The sequence below is a fragment of the Sabethes cyaneus genome, chromosome 3, assembly GCF_943734655.1.
Source record: "Sabethes cyaneus chromosome 3, idSabCyanKW18_F2, whole genome shotgun sequence".
NCBI classification, from domain to species: Eukaryota; Metazoa; Arthropoda; class Insecta; order Diptera; family Culicidae; genus Sabethes; species Sabethes cyaneus.
The window spans coordinates 61,251,449-61,265,945 of NC_071355.1; the positions used below are offsets into that span (position 1 = coordinate 61,251,449).

Below are 14,497 nucleotides of genomic sequence, written 5' to 3' on the forward strand. Positions count from 1 at the left end.
TTTCACTTAAAATTAGACTTTATTTAGACTTGACATTGGATATTAGATTTAAATTAAATTTGGAACAATTTAGACTTGAAGCTTTACTGAAAATTAAACTGGCAATTGGAATTGAATTTGGAATAATTTGGAAATAAAGTTTAGCTTTAAATTGAAAGTGAATTTGAAACTCAATTTGCATTTGCATCATTATCATCATAATCATTGTTTTACGGAATTTGATGAACGCAAATTAATACTACGGTCTGGTAAAGAATGAATATGTGCAAATCTAACACTTCTCTTTACTAACGCCTGCTTTAAGATGGCAGTCTCGTCAGTGAGATAGGGACCTAAGGCTAACAACTGTAGCCCAAAACTAACAACGTTGCAGAAAATGAAAGTAGAAATCGATCTGGCATCGATTATTGGCAACGACCATTAGCATGAAAACACAGACACGAATCGGAACATGACCTTTGCCCAGCAGGGTAAGTTGGCTCAACTTGCAAGGGAAGCCAGCCACCTTGAGCTTGAAATCCTGGGGCCGAGCGTGGTCCGTTTTTTCCATGTGTGGACTCATTACTGCGAGCAGTATAGTTGATCTATTGTTGCTGTATGACCTGCACTGCATTTCTTTTTGCTATAATCGCTGTTGAGTGAGCGATATGCTTATTAAATTTTACGCGTGCTTGTGTGTATTGGGGTCCCTTCCTTCAACCCTTGAACTACTTTACCCACTTATTCCTCGCTGCTAGCACTATCCCAGATTATAGCCGTCCCTGGCGAGGACTCATTCGTTCCTCTGGCCAGTACACTTAACTATAGGAGGGACTTTTGCACTGTCAGGAGGCTTCAGTGGGTAAATACATATATACACTCAAAATAATCCACACGTCCTTTCCACGTGAAAAATCACGTAAATTTCTCTACAGGGATTTACGTGACTTTCAGCTGATTGTTATTGGAAAAAATAATAACATCTATCTGATTTTCACGTTAAAGCATTAGTATGCGTGCGTACTACCTGAAAATCACGTAAATAGTACAGGAAAAGCTGGATGGAAAATATTCACATAACTTTTCAGGTAACTTCGACGTGAAATGTATTTTGAGTGTAGAATTCAGTATGAAGGAAGGGTAAACGAGGGGCCTGCGAATAAACCCATGCTAAAGTTGACATCGAGCGGCTTGATTCTACTAATATTACAACACACGACCACTCGCTTGTCAAAGCAGACTTGGTAACCTTGCGGCTATGGAGTCCCCCAAAGGTCAGTTGATCGGAGACTGTCGAACACAAGGCATCATACGGACAAGTCTAGCTTGTTCTAGAGGAGTTGGATTCCCACTGATCCCAGAGGCAAATGCGGTCCTGATGAAGTGGGAACCGATAAACGAAAGAATAAGAATAATCATGGCCAGATTTAAAACACGGGTTAGAAACTGCAATGCAGTGTTATCCAACGCCAACTAATGCTGCCGACCTGCAGAAAAAAGAGTGTTTCTAAAGCCAGTTGAACAGAACAGTGTAGTTGAGAAAATTCCGAATGGGGACATTTAGATACACTTACGGGACCCCAACGCGAAGATAGGCTCAAGCAACACGGATCTTTAACGCGTCATCGGATGCCATGATCTAGGAGAGATGAGCGAAAACAGGGAGCTGTTTACAGAATTTAGTGGTAATAATAACATAATCGTTGGTGGATCGCTAACGCGTACCACGTGTCCACCAACGGGAGGAGAAAGTTGAGTGTCGTCATAATGTCCGCCGATTGGAGAATCCCGAAAAGAAATTAGCCTTTTTCGAACTACTTGAATCCCGAATCTCGGAGTTGCACCGTCGAAACCGTCGAGAAGCAATGGACCGGCATCAAGAACGCCTTCATCGCGACTAGTGGCGTCAACGATACACCGAATTGGGGAGTTAAACGAGCTTGCAGGCGGGCCAACAGAGCCTGGTCTAACTCCCTTAGCGACGAAAGAGAAACCGCCGCCGCCAATTCGCGTTGACGAACGTAAGCTGCTGCCACCTCCAAAAGTTTACTGTAGGGGTGAAGCGGAATAGGAATTTCTTAAAGAGCGCAAGAGATCGAAACATTTTGGCAGATTTTCACCAACACGTACATACGGGCATTTCTATGAGTGTGCAAGAGATCGTTTAATGCCGTCAACGCGAATAGTGAAATTCGTTTATTGTACGATATTTTCGTTACCGTTAAAAGACAGAGTTGATCTGATCAGTTACTGATTGACCGAACAGAATAGCTTAAGTTATGGATTGAACATTTTGAACAACTCTTCCGAGTTTCAAATGTCCAGAGATCAGCAAAACAAGCAGCATATGACGCCAACAGTTCGTTGCATTAATCGCGTCAACTGGCCCACCTAGTTAGCTCCGAGTTACGGTGCTGGTTTTCGAATCTCGACTGAGCGATACCGCCCTATAGTCAATAGGATCTTTGCACTAGCCCCTTAATTTTCCTGCACTTTAATAACCAGCTGCGAAGTCTGTCGATAAAAATGGGTCAAGTTCCCAAGAACTTAAATTTAAATGCGGGTCTCAGTGAAGACAACGTAAAAACTGCAGGTATTTATTAATCGCTGGCTGCGATAACTGATAACTGAAAAACTCCATCGTCGATATCATCAACGGCGGACAACAACAGAAATTCGAGAACGTAGGTGCAAGTGGACCGCGCACACCTTGACGAAAGGAGCGCACGAAATCTGCAGAAAAGCACCCAATTGAAATCTGCTAAGACATCGTAGAAGAGACATACCCAGAGGCTCATGGCGACGCAGCTTAGTCAACGATGTCCAGGCTGTAGACGAAGACCTGTCCTGGCGACAGGTGAAACCGTCGGCAGCAGAGATCTCTGAATTCATATCTTTGTTCTGCCGGACCGATGGTCATGGAAACATAAGTAAGTAAATTTAATTCTAAAAATAGTAAGTTGGATTTATTTGACTCTGTATCTTTTAATTTATTATTATTTTCTTCTTTTACAACAATAAAAGAAGACAATAAAAGTAAATTGATTTACATTTCTAATGCGTTTTCTCTTTCCATTTCATTTATCGTTTTCCATTTCCGATAACAAAGAAGATTCTTGCAAATTTTTGTGTTTTCGCGCAAACAATGAAACGAAAATATAAAATAATGTAAATGTGCATAATAACGTAATTAAAAATACTTAATTTTTTGAATATTCTTGTTGCAGTTGAAAACCGTAATAGTCGACGTGCGACATTCGGTTTTATTCTTGTTCTGTGTGGCGCAACTATGCGTCGCACGTGGTGCGCTGTGTTCGCACATTGATGCGCATCACCTGCGACGTAGTTGCGACACACACAACAAGAATAAAACCGAATGTTGCACGTGGATTATTACGGGTTTCAACTGCAACAACAATAAATGTTTTCAGCCAGTAGTGCGAATGTTGTTCCTTAAGTAACATGAAGCGTGAGATAATAAATGAAAAACCAGAATGCTACGTCAATGCGTCCCTCAGTGTTATTGTGACCGTTTTCCCAAGGGTTTACTGTCAAATTGACGCTGACGGATGCGTTGATGCAGCATTCTGTTTGGGTCTTAAGAACGTTTTGTGCTGCGAATGTAGATTTTACGTTAGGAAAGAGTGAAGTTCATAGATTGTTGACAGATGAATCAAATTGTCGACCATCATTTGAAAAGGGCGGATAGGCCAAATGTCCAACAGAACGAGTGAGAGCTCATTTTCCTGTGCTGCTCCAGCAAAAAATAACTCTCGCTCGGTCTGTTTGACGTTTGGCTTATATGGCTTATATCCGCCCTTTTCTAATGTTGGTCGCCAATTGTAGCAAACAATTCGACCCAATAATGCTCAAGCATGGAATCTATACAAAAGGCCCGTAGTGTCAACATTAATCGGAGGATCTGTTGTTATAGGAGTATACATTCGTAGTCCTACACCAAGCCTGCGTTTCTGCCTCTACTTTCTACTTTTTTCCGCTTTGAAACATGATTTTGAATGCATATGTTTAAGTCTGGGCTCATCAATATCCTATGCTCCATCCCGGTTACAATCAGTGAAAAAGCTGTCCTTGTGTAGTAACTGTAGTGTGTAACTTTCAGTAACTTTAACGAGAATTCAAACTGATTTTAATGAGATTCTCGCCACAGAGTGACAAATATCAAACAGCTGCTTGCCGAAGTTCCTAGTAAAATAAACTCAGCATCAATAAATAAGCTGCATTCGATTGTTCAACTCTCAGCATAACTGTTGCTGTGACACGATGTGGAAAATTGCGTACTGTTCTCTAAGTGGGACTTCAATGGGGGGTGGGAGTCGATTACGCCTACCCCCAAATTTACTTTAACAAGACGGCGGAATCAGTATGAATTTTTTTTTAAAGTTTTCTTTCCCAAATGCGTGTACTTTTTCATGCTATAAAAGCTTTTTCAACGGTACATTCAAACCAATTTATACGAAAGCGATAACGAAAATTTTGTGTCTATTGAATAGGTCTTTTGCAATCTATACTTGACATTTTCAGCCTCCAGACTTGTCATTTTTGAGCTGGTTCTCAGATCGCCTGTCAGCGCACAAGCTGTAATACATTTTTTGTACAGGGAGGCAGTGCGAACGTATAGGTGGAGAATTATGCTGTGAATTACATTACACATCGGCCTCGAATGATGGGGTATGGACGAGGATAGAGAGAAATTCTTCGCTCATTCCTTCGCAGGGTACCTTCTTGCTTGCCATCAGTCAGACTCACGTTGACTGAACCACTGAACATCAAACCTGTCCTCACTTGCACTCGGTACGCTACGGATGGAACGGAATGTCAGTGCGAATAGCAGCAGATACCAACAATCTGTATAATCATGATGAGATCCATCCACTGCTATGCAAACAAGCGAAAATAGCTTTCTCACTGATGTGACTGTATCCTATGGTGTATTCTATGTGTGGTGTGGAGCAGCGCATAAAATCCGGCAGTGTAGTGAGTTTAAATCCCGTTTCTCAGAGCGTTAACTGTTCTTTTTCTCGCTCTCGAACAGCCATCAGTACGTTTTCATTAGAGCCCATCAGTCAGTCGATGTAAAAAGGTTAGGTGGTGCAGAAATATGTATGAAAAGTAAAAATTCGACTTTTTCTCCTCTAGTTGGAAAGAGAAAAAGTTAAAGGATATACAAGGAAAAGGAGGAAAATTTACTATCTTTTGTGATAATTATTAGATTTTTTGCGTTTACCTCCCCTGCAAAAGTGATCCTATTCTGTGGTTCAGTGCGGTTCGAATCTGCAGCTAAAAGAAATTTACGTGGGATCCGGATAGATATCTCGTGAATACTTGTGAGTCTGCGAAGCGCTGTACTGTGATAAAAAAAAAGTGGAAAAGGAAGCAAATAGTGAACCGTGTGTGGAATATCGATTTCGTGTACCATCAACAGAATATTTCGACTGAGCCCTAGGATACGGGAAAAATCTTCACACTAGATACTGGGATTCCAAGGAGAGGAAAATGTTTACGGGTACACTGCGGTTAAAAGTCTGCGAAGCCTGTGGTCTGCGACCTACGGATTTTCAAACACGACATACGATGACTTTTGGGCGACTGGGAGATCAACTCATCGATCCGTATGTCTCGATAGATGTTGACGAAAAATTCATAGGTAAATTTCTAAATAATGTTATTCAAGGCAACACAAAGGCCTCAAATTGCATAATTGGACTTTATGAATACGTTGTCTCCATGCATCAACTAGTGAACCTTGAGATCTAGAAAATTTTTCGCTGGAAAATCTTCACCTACCACAACTACATGAAAAATTGAGAAGAGGAGGAAAAATGTTACTTCGAAAAATGTCTTCCTCTCATATTGACATTTCAAAATCACAGCAGTAGTGTAAAATGAAAATGGCTGCCAACTTGAAGGAAAATGGAAAATGTACAGGGAAGATCTGGGGGAGGAATTTTCCTTGACCCTCGTTTCGTTCGAAAAAGAAACATTAGACCATGGCATCATGTTCGGACCTATTTGTGTGTTCCTCTATTGATAAGGCTTTGAATTGTGCTCCGAATATTAGCTATGAAAAGTGATTAGCGTTGAGCTACGTCGGGTTCAGTGTGGTCCTGGATTTTCCCAGCAGAGCACCAAGTGTTTGTAGTGCGAGGGGTTAAAGAAAAATTCTCCCTTTTGGAAAAGCCTACCTACCTACTCTGGCAGCATTTGTTGATGAAGAAACGATAGAATGAGAGAGCGTGAGAAAAATTAGGACAGTGTGTGTTTTTTGCTCTTGATTCTCCCTGGTGGGCCCGCCAGGCAATGCTGCCAGAGTAGACGGAGGTTCCTGAAATGTTTAGTGTTTGCTCATAGCTATTCCCAGATAATCATAAACTGATTGATTGGCCACATGTTAATGGGCCAAATACGGGGATAAATTTCGTAAAATAGGAACACAAATCATATTTTTGAATAATAATAATGAAAAAGATAACAACTCAAAATAAAATTGCCGGCAAAATTCAAAGTATATGCTAATAGTTTCCCGATGGAACCGATCCTGATTACTGGTGAAAATAATCGAAATATTTACACAAGTGGAGAATAAAACAGCGAACTTTTAACTACAATTTGAATGTTTCTTATGTTGTCCAGCTGGTTACACAACAGTCTAGCTACAAAGTCTATCGAATAGAAAACCTTATATTGAAAACTTTCCTATGCAAGTAAATATAAGAAGTAACAAATGAACTGTCAGACTGAATAACCCACTGGTGAATATAAAGCATCACCGTGTACTGATATTCACTTCCATTGATTCAGCTTGTAATTTATAAAAATCAAAAATATTATTTACTGCTTTAAAATTAAGAACAAAAGCCCATTAACTAGGCATTATAGTTAAAAACACAAAAGGGTCGGATTATTAACATTGAACAGCTGTAGCAGGTGTATGTAACAAATTATCTTAAAATGATTTTTTTTATCTGAGTTACGGTATTTATGAATAAATTATTGTTCCGATTATATCTGCTTTTTTTCGCCTATATCAACCAAAAAGAATTGGTTCATTTCAAGTTACTTAAAAGTTTTTTTGAACTACCAAATGAGTAAACTCAATTTTCTATTTTTTGAAACGATGGTTCTACAATTGATGAAGGGACGGTAAGGGAAAGTAATGAAGAAGGATTTTTTGGGAAAGGAGGGGAAAGAGTGGAAAGGAAGGGGGGTGGGGGAAGGGGTGTAATAGGTAACTACGCTTAACAAGTTGTCATCGTGACTCCTACCTTTTGTCCAATGCTGGAAGGTGCACGGGTCGAACCAAGCTATAATGTGAGAATATAACCGGATTCGAACCCACAACACCCGCCAGGGCATTTGGCTCGCTGGCACCCGCGTACCTATGAACCACACAGGCGCTGGACAGAAGGAGACTGCACAACCCCCCTTATTAATGTAGCGACATGGGTTAGGCTATTTTTAGACACAAATTGTGCCTCTTTCTCCACCTACTGTAGAAACCAACGACCGAGAAGTTTAATCTAACTTTGTGTTTACTGGAGAGACGACGACACTATGCAGGCCCTTGCGACTTACAAGGTACTGCGTTAGACAGATTATCAAATAATTTTTTAACAGTCTTTTAATAAATAAAGAGAATAGTGGAAGAAAGTAATGCAACAACAGTGTTTTATAGTATCGTTAGGATAGGACAAGTCATGAACAAGGGCGGAAAATTGGATAAACGAAGCGTCATTGAACCAATGCCAACTAAATTCGTAAAGGGTGTCACACATCAAATTGCACCACGGAAGAAACGCTGGAGAAAATTACCCAATTGACCGATCCTTTTCAAACTTTCAGACAACAAAATATAACCCATTAGTAAGCTTTTGGCATATTTGTTTCATTCAACTTCAATACCATAACCGTATGCTCGCCCCTTACGCTTAACTCCACTCAAAAAGTTTTGTACAACCTAGCTGCAGCTTCATCTGTACGAAAATCCACTTTTTCTTCATGTCTTCCTCAGACTTCCGTGGTGCCTGCTTCATAATAGTCTAGTAATTTTCGATGGGCTTTAGTTTCGGTGCGTGGGAGGCGTTCATGTCCATGGATACGAAAGTGACTCCGTTGACTTCGTACCACTCCAATACATCCTTTGAAAATTAGCACGAAGATAGATCCGGCCAGAAGATCGAAGGGCTCTCGTGTTGCTTCGACAGAGAAGGCAGATGCTTCTGTAAACACTCCTTGAGGTAGATCAGCCCGTTTACAGTCTCGGTAGTTACGAACGGCGGACTCTATTTGCCACATGATGTATTTCTTGGCCAAATCATGTATTTCTCGGCAAACTATGTAAGTTTCTGCATCCTTACTTCCTCCGGAATATCAAATTTATGCTGGGCGGGGAAGTACGGTAGCCTCGGCAGCTGCCGGAAGTCCGCCTTGACGTAAATCTCATTATTCATGATGAGAGAATTGTGGATTTTCCAGGTGCTTGCGCAAAATAAATTCGCGAGGTTGCTTTTCGGGTGACGCAATTTTTTTTCGAAAAATTGATCGCTATAAAAATAGAGTACCCAGTAAACCATTTGGTTTGTATATCTCGATTGCAACTGAGGTATACGAAATCATATCTGAACGAAAAAGTTTTATTTCACGCCATATAAGAACATATATGTACCAAAGTGGAGGCGATATACGTGCGAAAATTTTGACAACTATTTGTAATTCTATTTTGCGTAGTTTTTATAACACGCAACTAAATACTCCTGAATATATGATTAAGATATAATCAAATATTGCAATTGTCTATCCTGCTTTATAATTCACAGTCATGAATTTTATATGAAGACACGCACGACTGCAAAACAACTTATTGTTCACTTCGATTTGACATACTCTAATCATTATACAATTCCAATGTGAAATTGACATGAAAACGATTTAATGTGAACTTTCTATTACGATTTTGTGTTATCTGGGTATAAACAATACACTCTAAACTACTTCTGCTCAAATTTGCAAGAGAAAATACCCAATGGGTAATTTTCTATAGCGTTTCTTTCGTGGTGCAATTTGATGTGGGACACCCTTTAGTATATTATATTGTTTTCTACTGCTGCTCAAATGAGTTTGGCTACACAAAGGATTAATTTTCTCTATGTAAAGAGATGTTTTCTTGTCGAATGAAAAATATAGCCCCGGGTTCCGTTACGTTTAAATCGAAATTTTTTGTTATTTTCATATGGAATCCGATAACAGGGTGTTGGTTTACGCAACTTATTGTTTCCTGATATTTTTTTCAAATGAGGCATTTTGCCCTAATTTTCTCAATGTAAAAGTTAATATCTCTGAATTTGCTGAAGCCAGCCCGGTGTCACCAATACACTCTCACATATGATTTGACAGTACCCCCATACTGATGGGTCCCAGGGATGCCACATAAAATTCTGTTTTTTGTTGGAAAAATCTGACAATCTGTACGGCGAGGAAAAATATCTGTGCAAAAATCTGTCCGATGCAAAACAATGAGAGTAAAAGAGATAGAGAGTCATTTTGCTGACTATTTCCGTCTCTTTCACTCTCATGTAAAAGCTCAAAAATCTGTTTAATCTGTGTAATTTCGCGAAAATCTGTATTCTATGCATACAGATTCTGTACAGGCGATTTCTTTCAAATATCTGTTAAACACAGAATAATCTGTGCATGTGGCAACCCTGATGGGCCCCTCGTTGCTGGGCCCCAAACAACAATGGCCACTCCATATATTTTCTATGAAATGATTTCCCGCCCAGTGTTTTGACGTTTTAGATTGCGGTCATAGAAAAATGGCGGCGTGCCGGGGGGTCGGCTGAAGCAGTTTCTTTTTTTTTCAGCAAAACAATAATTTCGTAAGAATTCCAACGGTTTACATTTGTTTACGGTACTCGTATGTTTCTCGCCATTTTTACCGAATGAGAAACATTTTACCTTCTCTAGCAAAACGAGAAAATTACACTGTCATTGTTATTGTCACTATGATTGGATTTTATATAAAAATAGTTTACTTTTGAAGAAAGAAGATTGATTTTATTCCGTAAATTCTAGAGATAGGTATTGACCTTTTTATGTATGTAAAGCTTCGAGTCATTTAATATCTGGACGCAAAAGACTGATCTATCTTGGAACCAAAATTGTACTTTAAAGAAAAAATTTAACTGTCTGTTAGCTAAGCTGAGTGTCCATTTTGTTCCACCATCTCTGCTGCATCTCGAGTCACCTTTCCACTCTTCTTCAACTTCTGTTTGACAATCACTAAATATTGCTTAATTGTCCCGCTCAATTGAGGACAATTGAACAATTGGGTTTTTTGTCCCCAACTGCAAATGTCTTGCCAGATCATAAACTTTCTTGTGAATTTATCGTTAAAAATGAATTTAAACTTGATAGGAGCACCTATCAGTGGCTCGATCATTGGCTTTATAGAACTGTGATTCGAGAAGCTCCCCATAATCCATGTTCACGTACGTTTCGTCGTCCATGAAAATGCTTTCTTCATACTTCGTAAGAGCCTCATTGTACAACTTCCGGGCAGTAACAACAACAGTACGTCCAGATATTAAATGACTCGCGCTTTATACTGGTCACAAATACTCTTCATCTAACTAAAACCACTAAAAACAGACCTGAATCACAGACAAATATCTTATCATTGGAATCATTACAAAAATGTATTTCTGTCGGCATTGAAAGATTAAGTTGCAGATATCACGATAAAGTTTTTTTTGGAAAAAAATGCACTGGACTGCAGTGTCTTAAAAATCCACGCTCGGGGAGGGGAGGGGGGGGGGTGGTAATGTCGCTGTAGATCTGGTCAAGCTATCTTGCACATTGATTCCCTTTGTTCTTCAAGAAAATCTATATTGAGGCAGGTTGTATGCTCGAGTATCGACTGGAAGAGGCTGTTAGAGTCCAAAGGATCGAGTCGCTTCGAGTCATTCTGTGACACAGATTTTCTGTGACACAGATTTTCTGTGTCTGTTAGCTGTGATTCATAGACTTCTGCCACTCTTCGCTTTCCGCTTGTATTCAGCCAAATATCGTCCGCAAGCGTGCGTATGGTCTTTGTGAGCATTGTCATATACATAAAAATTATCGCTCTAATAGGGGTTTGTACATTGTCAGCTTCGTACGGCGCACAGTGGGGCAGATTGATCCGGCGCTCGGACAAAACCTCATAACTTCTTTCATATGCTTCGTAAAGCTTTATTGTCTTCAGCAACATTGTTTGTAATAAAATTGCGCATCTTTCTGTAAATTTTAAGTAGTTGTATTTTTATTCCTATAGATGGCGTTGAGATCTAACATTTTAAATAATGACTTTAGAAATATTGTGCCTTCAGAAAAGTTGTTTGTCCTGTAAAGTTACGTAAAGTTACTGAACATACCAAAATTGTAGGACTTACGGGAATCAAGTTATAAATATTTTAAATACTCAAACACATTTTTTTAGTCGAAATTGGTAGTCTGACGACCTCCTATACAAATTATCACAATCTGTATATCAAGAGTAATTTAGTATTATTATTCTGGTATAGGGTAAATCAACCATTTGTGGACCTTTCTATACATTATTTTGAACTCGTTACGCTAAACACCCAACCAATGGCACTTACAATATTAGTAACTTTCGAATAAGCCTAAATATATCAATTTCTGATGCAAATCTATATTTTACAGATTTTTTAAAACAGATTGGAATGTCCATTTTCCTTTCATGGACCCTTGCGGTTTACAATAGAATAACGACCGGGTCCATTATAGGAATTTTAGTGTATTTTGCATGGAGAGAGTCCCGTAATGGCGACATTTTTTGCATTGTATATAATGGACCCACTTGTTGAAAACGTCAATTTTAAAGCATTAATAATGAAATGCAGCTAAAATTTTATCAACCCAAATGTGTGTTATGTTTAGTACGGTCTGTTTCATGTTATTCCTCAGAAATATAAGTATAAGCTAATAAATACCGTAATTTTATCCGAGTGTCCATTACAGGTAGAGGGTTTACTATATAGGTTAACTTACCCTACTAATTCATTAGTTTGGCCATACGCAGCAAAAGGATATGAGTGGCGAGATAGGCTGTCTGTTTATCCTGCAAACACGTATCAACATGTTCGACTCTAAATAAACAAAATGGAGGCTAGTTGAATCGAGCTGAAAGTCCAAACGAACATATTCTACTGCCAACTTGACTTGAAACAGTAGCTCTGTTGGGAAAAAGCTGTTAAGTAGTCGCCTTTACAATGTCCTGAATTCCCCTTATCGACTCCGATGTATCTCATAAAGATAATAATGCTATGTCTTACATACACAAGCATGACTATTTAACGTACAGCAGGAATGAACTTCGTACTGGCGCGCGCATTTACTAATTTGTAGCCTAAAATGCCGGAAAACATGCATTCGAAAAACTTGAATATCTCCGAACATCGCAACTAGTAGCAGCTAATTTTTTGCTTGTTACTAGTTAACACCCTGAATGTTGATTTTATGGTAGTGACAGAGCGGAAATCTGTGGAAATATTTTTCTACACGCTATTGAAAATTGACAAAAATAACACATATTTTGTTCTAAAACACTTCGTCAGAACAAAGCCTACTAGTAAAAAATCTGTCTTAATAGGGTAACGACCCCAGAATTCGCCCCTTTTATCAGGTTTTCATGCTGTAAAATGAATAAATCGCCATATTATTATAAAATCAGCCCTGAACTCAGACAAGTATGACTATATATTAATATTCTATCTATTTTGGCTATTCGGAATCGCGAAAATTGAAATTTGATAGCAAAAGACCCAATTTTGAGCAGGAACCTCTAGTACCACATTTCGCCCATAGCGATCCAAAATTCGTCCCCCATGTGACCCAAATTTCGCCCACTTGTTATTTGTTGCAAATTTCCCAAATAACCTCAATTATTTTATTAGAATTGTTGTTACTATTATTTAACGTTAAGATTATGTCTATTCAGTGATTAATATGGCAATCAATTTGTATCAGGAATTCGTTAAATGTAAATCTAAATCGAAATAAACTGATCATGATCACCTCCTGATACCTGATTCAGTAAAACTAAAAAACACAGAGAAGGTGGGCTTTTACTAAATGTTTATTTTCATTGCAGTAAAATAAGGCTTTTGACACTCGTCAAAGATATTTAAAATGAATGGTCCTGTTGGTGCTTTTTCTGGTCCTTTGTGGAATTCATTTTCACTATTGGTATGTGGGCGAATAAATACAATTCAGTGCCTACAGAATGGTACAATGTTTTTTTTAATAGTTTAAATAACCTTAATGATTACTTATATCATTGTTTAGTAATTTTTTGCGAAAGAGTAAATGTTTACTGTGAACAATAAAAAATTAGATGAACTGGAAAATCTTGATATTCGGCTATATATATTGACTAATCAAAGGTGAGACTCGAGTCCACAACCTAGCCTCTTCCTCAAGAAATAACTAAGCTTAACTGCTATATAGTCAATAAAAAGATGAAGAAAAAAAATTGTTTAGTAAATCACTGTCTGTAAATGGGTATGCCGGTTTACTGTATTAAATATTCCTGGTAACTGCTAAGCATACCCATCTTACCTACTCAACTAAGATATTTTTTGACATAACTTGGAATTCTTAACTAGCATTTTTGGTTAGACCGGGTTTGTAATGCTAAGATATTAGAGTTTTCATGATATTGTCGAAATATTCTATTTTATCTCCACGATTATTTCTTTGTTGTCTGCATTGCACATTAAATATATTTCTAAGTTTTACCCATGACAACAATTTTATTGCGCTTAGATGCTTTAAAATAGTAGACGGATTTTTCGTGTGATTTTCCAATAGTCAGATTTATTCTCATGACAAAAAAATTGTGATTATTGAGAATATTATACGCGTCTTAGTAATTCGTGCGGTTTTAATCTTATTATCAATTTCGATGTCGATTATTACTAAAACACTTGGAACATTTCGTTTGGTAGAAACCCAATTAGCCCATGTTTAGCAGGTAATTCTTTTGTTAGATGAATTCAAATGAAGATATAATGTGCTTTCTGCATCAAAATATTATTTATTCAATACTTTCACTCACCATTTTGATAAACATAAATCAGCGAACAAACTAATCGATTGTGACTTGCTTTTGCTTATGTGTGGCATATTTGCATATATTTGATAGATGAAGGCGAAAACTGGTTCACGCAGTAAGTTCGGTTAAGTATATACAGGTTCGACCCGGGCGAATTTTGGAACTCATATGATTTACAATACCCAGTTTTCGCCCAGTGCATTTATGTTTTATTTTTAGCAGAATTGCGATAAAATATTAAAACAAAAGCACAATTATGAAATTTGAAACAGATATAACCAAATTGATGCGAAAAAAGTTCAGAAAGATACGATTTTCCATTACATTTCCTCAATTTTATTTTTCGTGCTCGTTCTTGAGAATGGAAAAATCGCGTCTTCAATA

At 38.2% G+C, this 14,497-nt stretch overlaps 1 protein-coding gene across 1 annotated transcript in view; it reads left to right on the plus strand.

The window, feature by feature from the left end:
• The first annotated feature begins 4,714 nt into the window (after positions 1-4,714).
• Positions 4,715-14,497, plus strand: part of LOC128744424 (protein kinase C) — a 48,850-nt gene continuing 39,067 nt past the window's right edge. Inside the window, exon 1 of the mRNA XM_053841438.1 lies at positions 4,715-5,644. Coding sequence (XP_053697413.1) covers positions 5,494-5,644 — 151 coding nt within the window. The 5' untranslated portion in view covers positions 4,715-5,493. The remainder of the gene's footprint in view (positions 5,645-14,497) is intronic.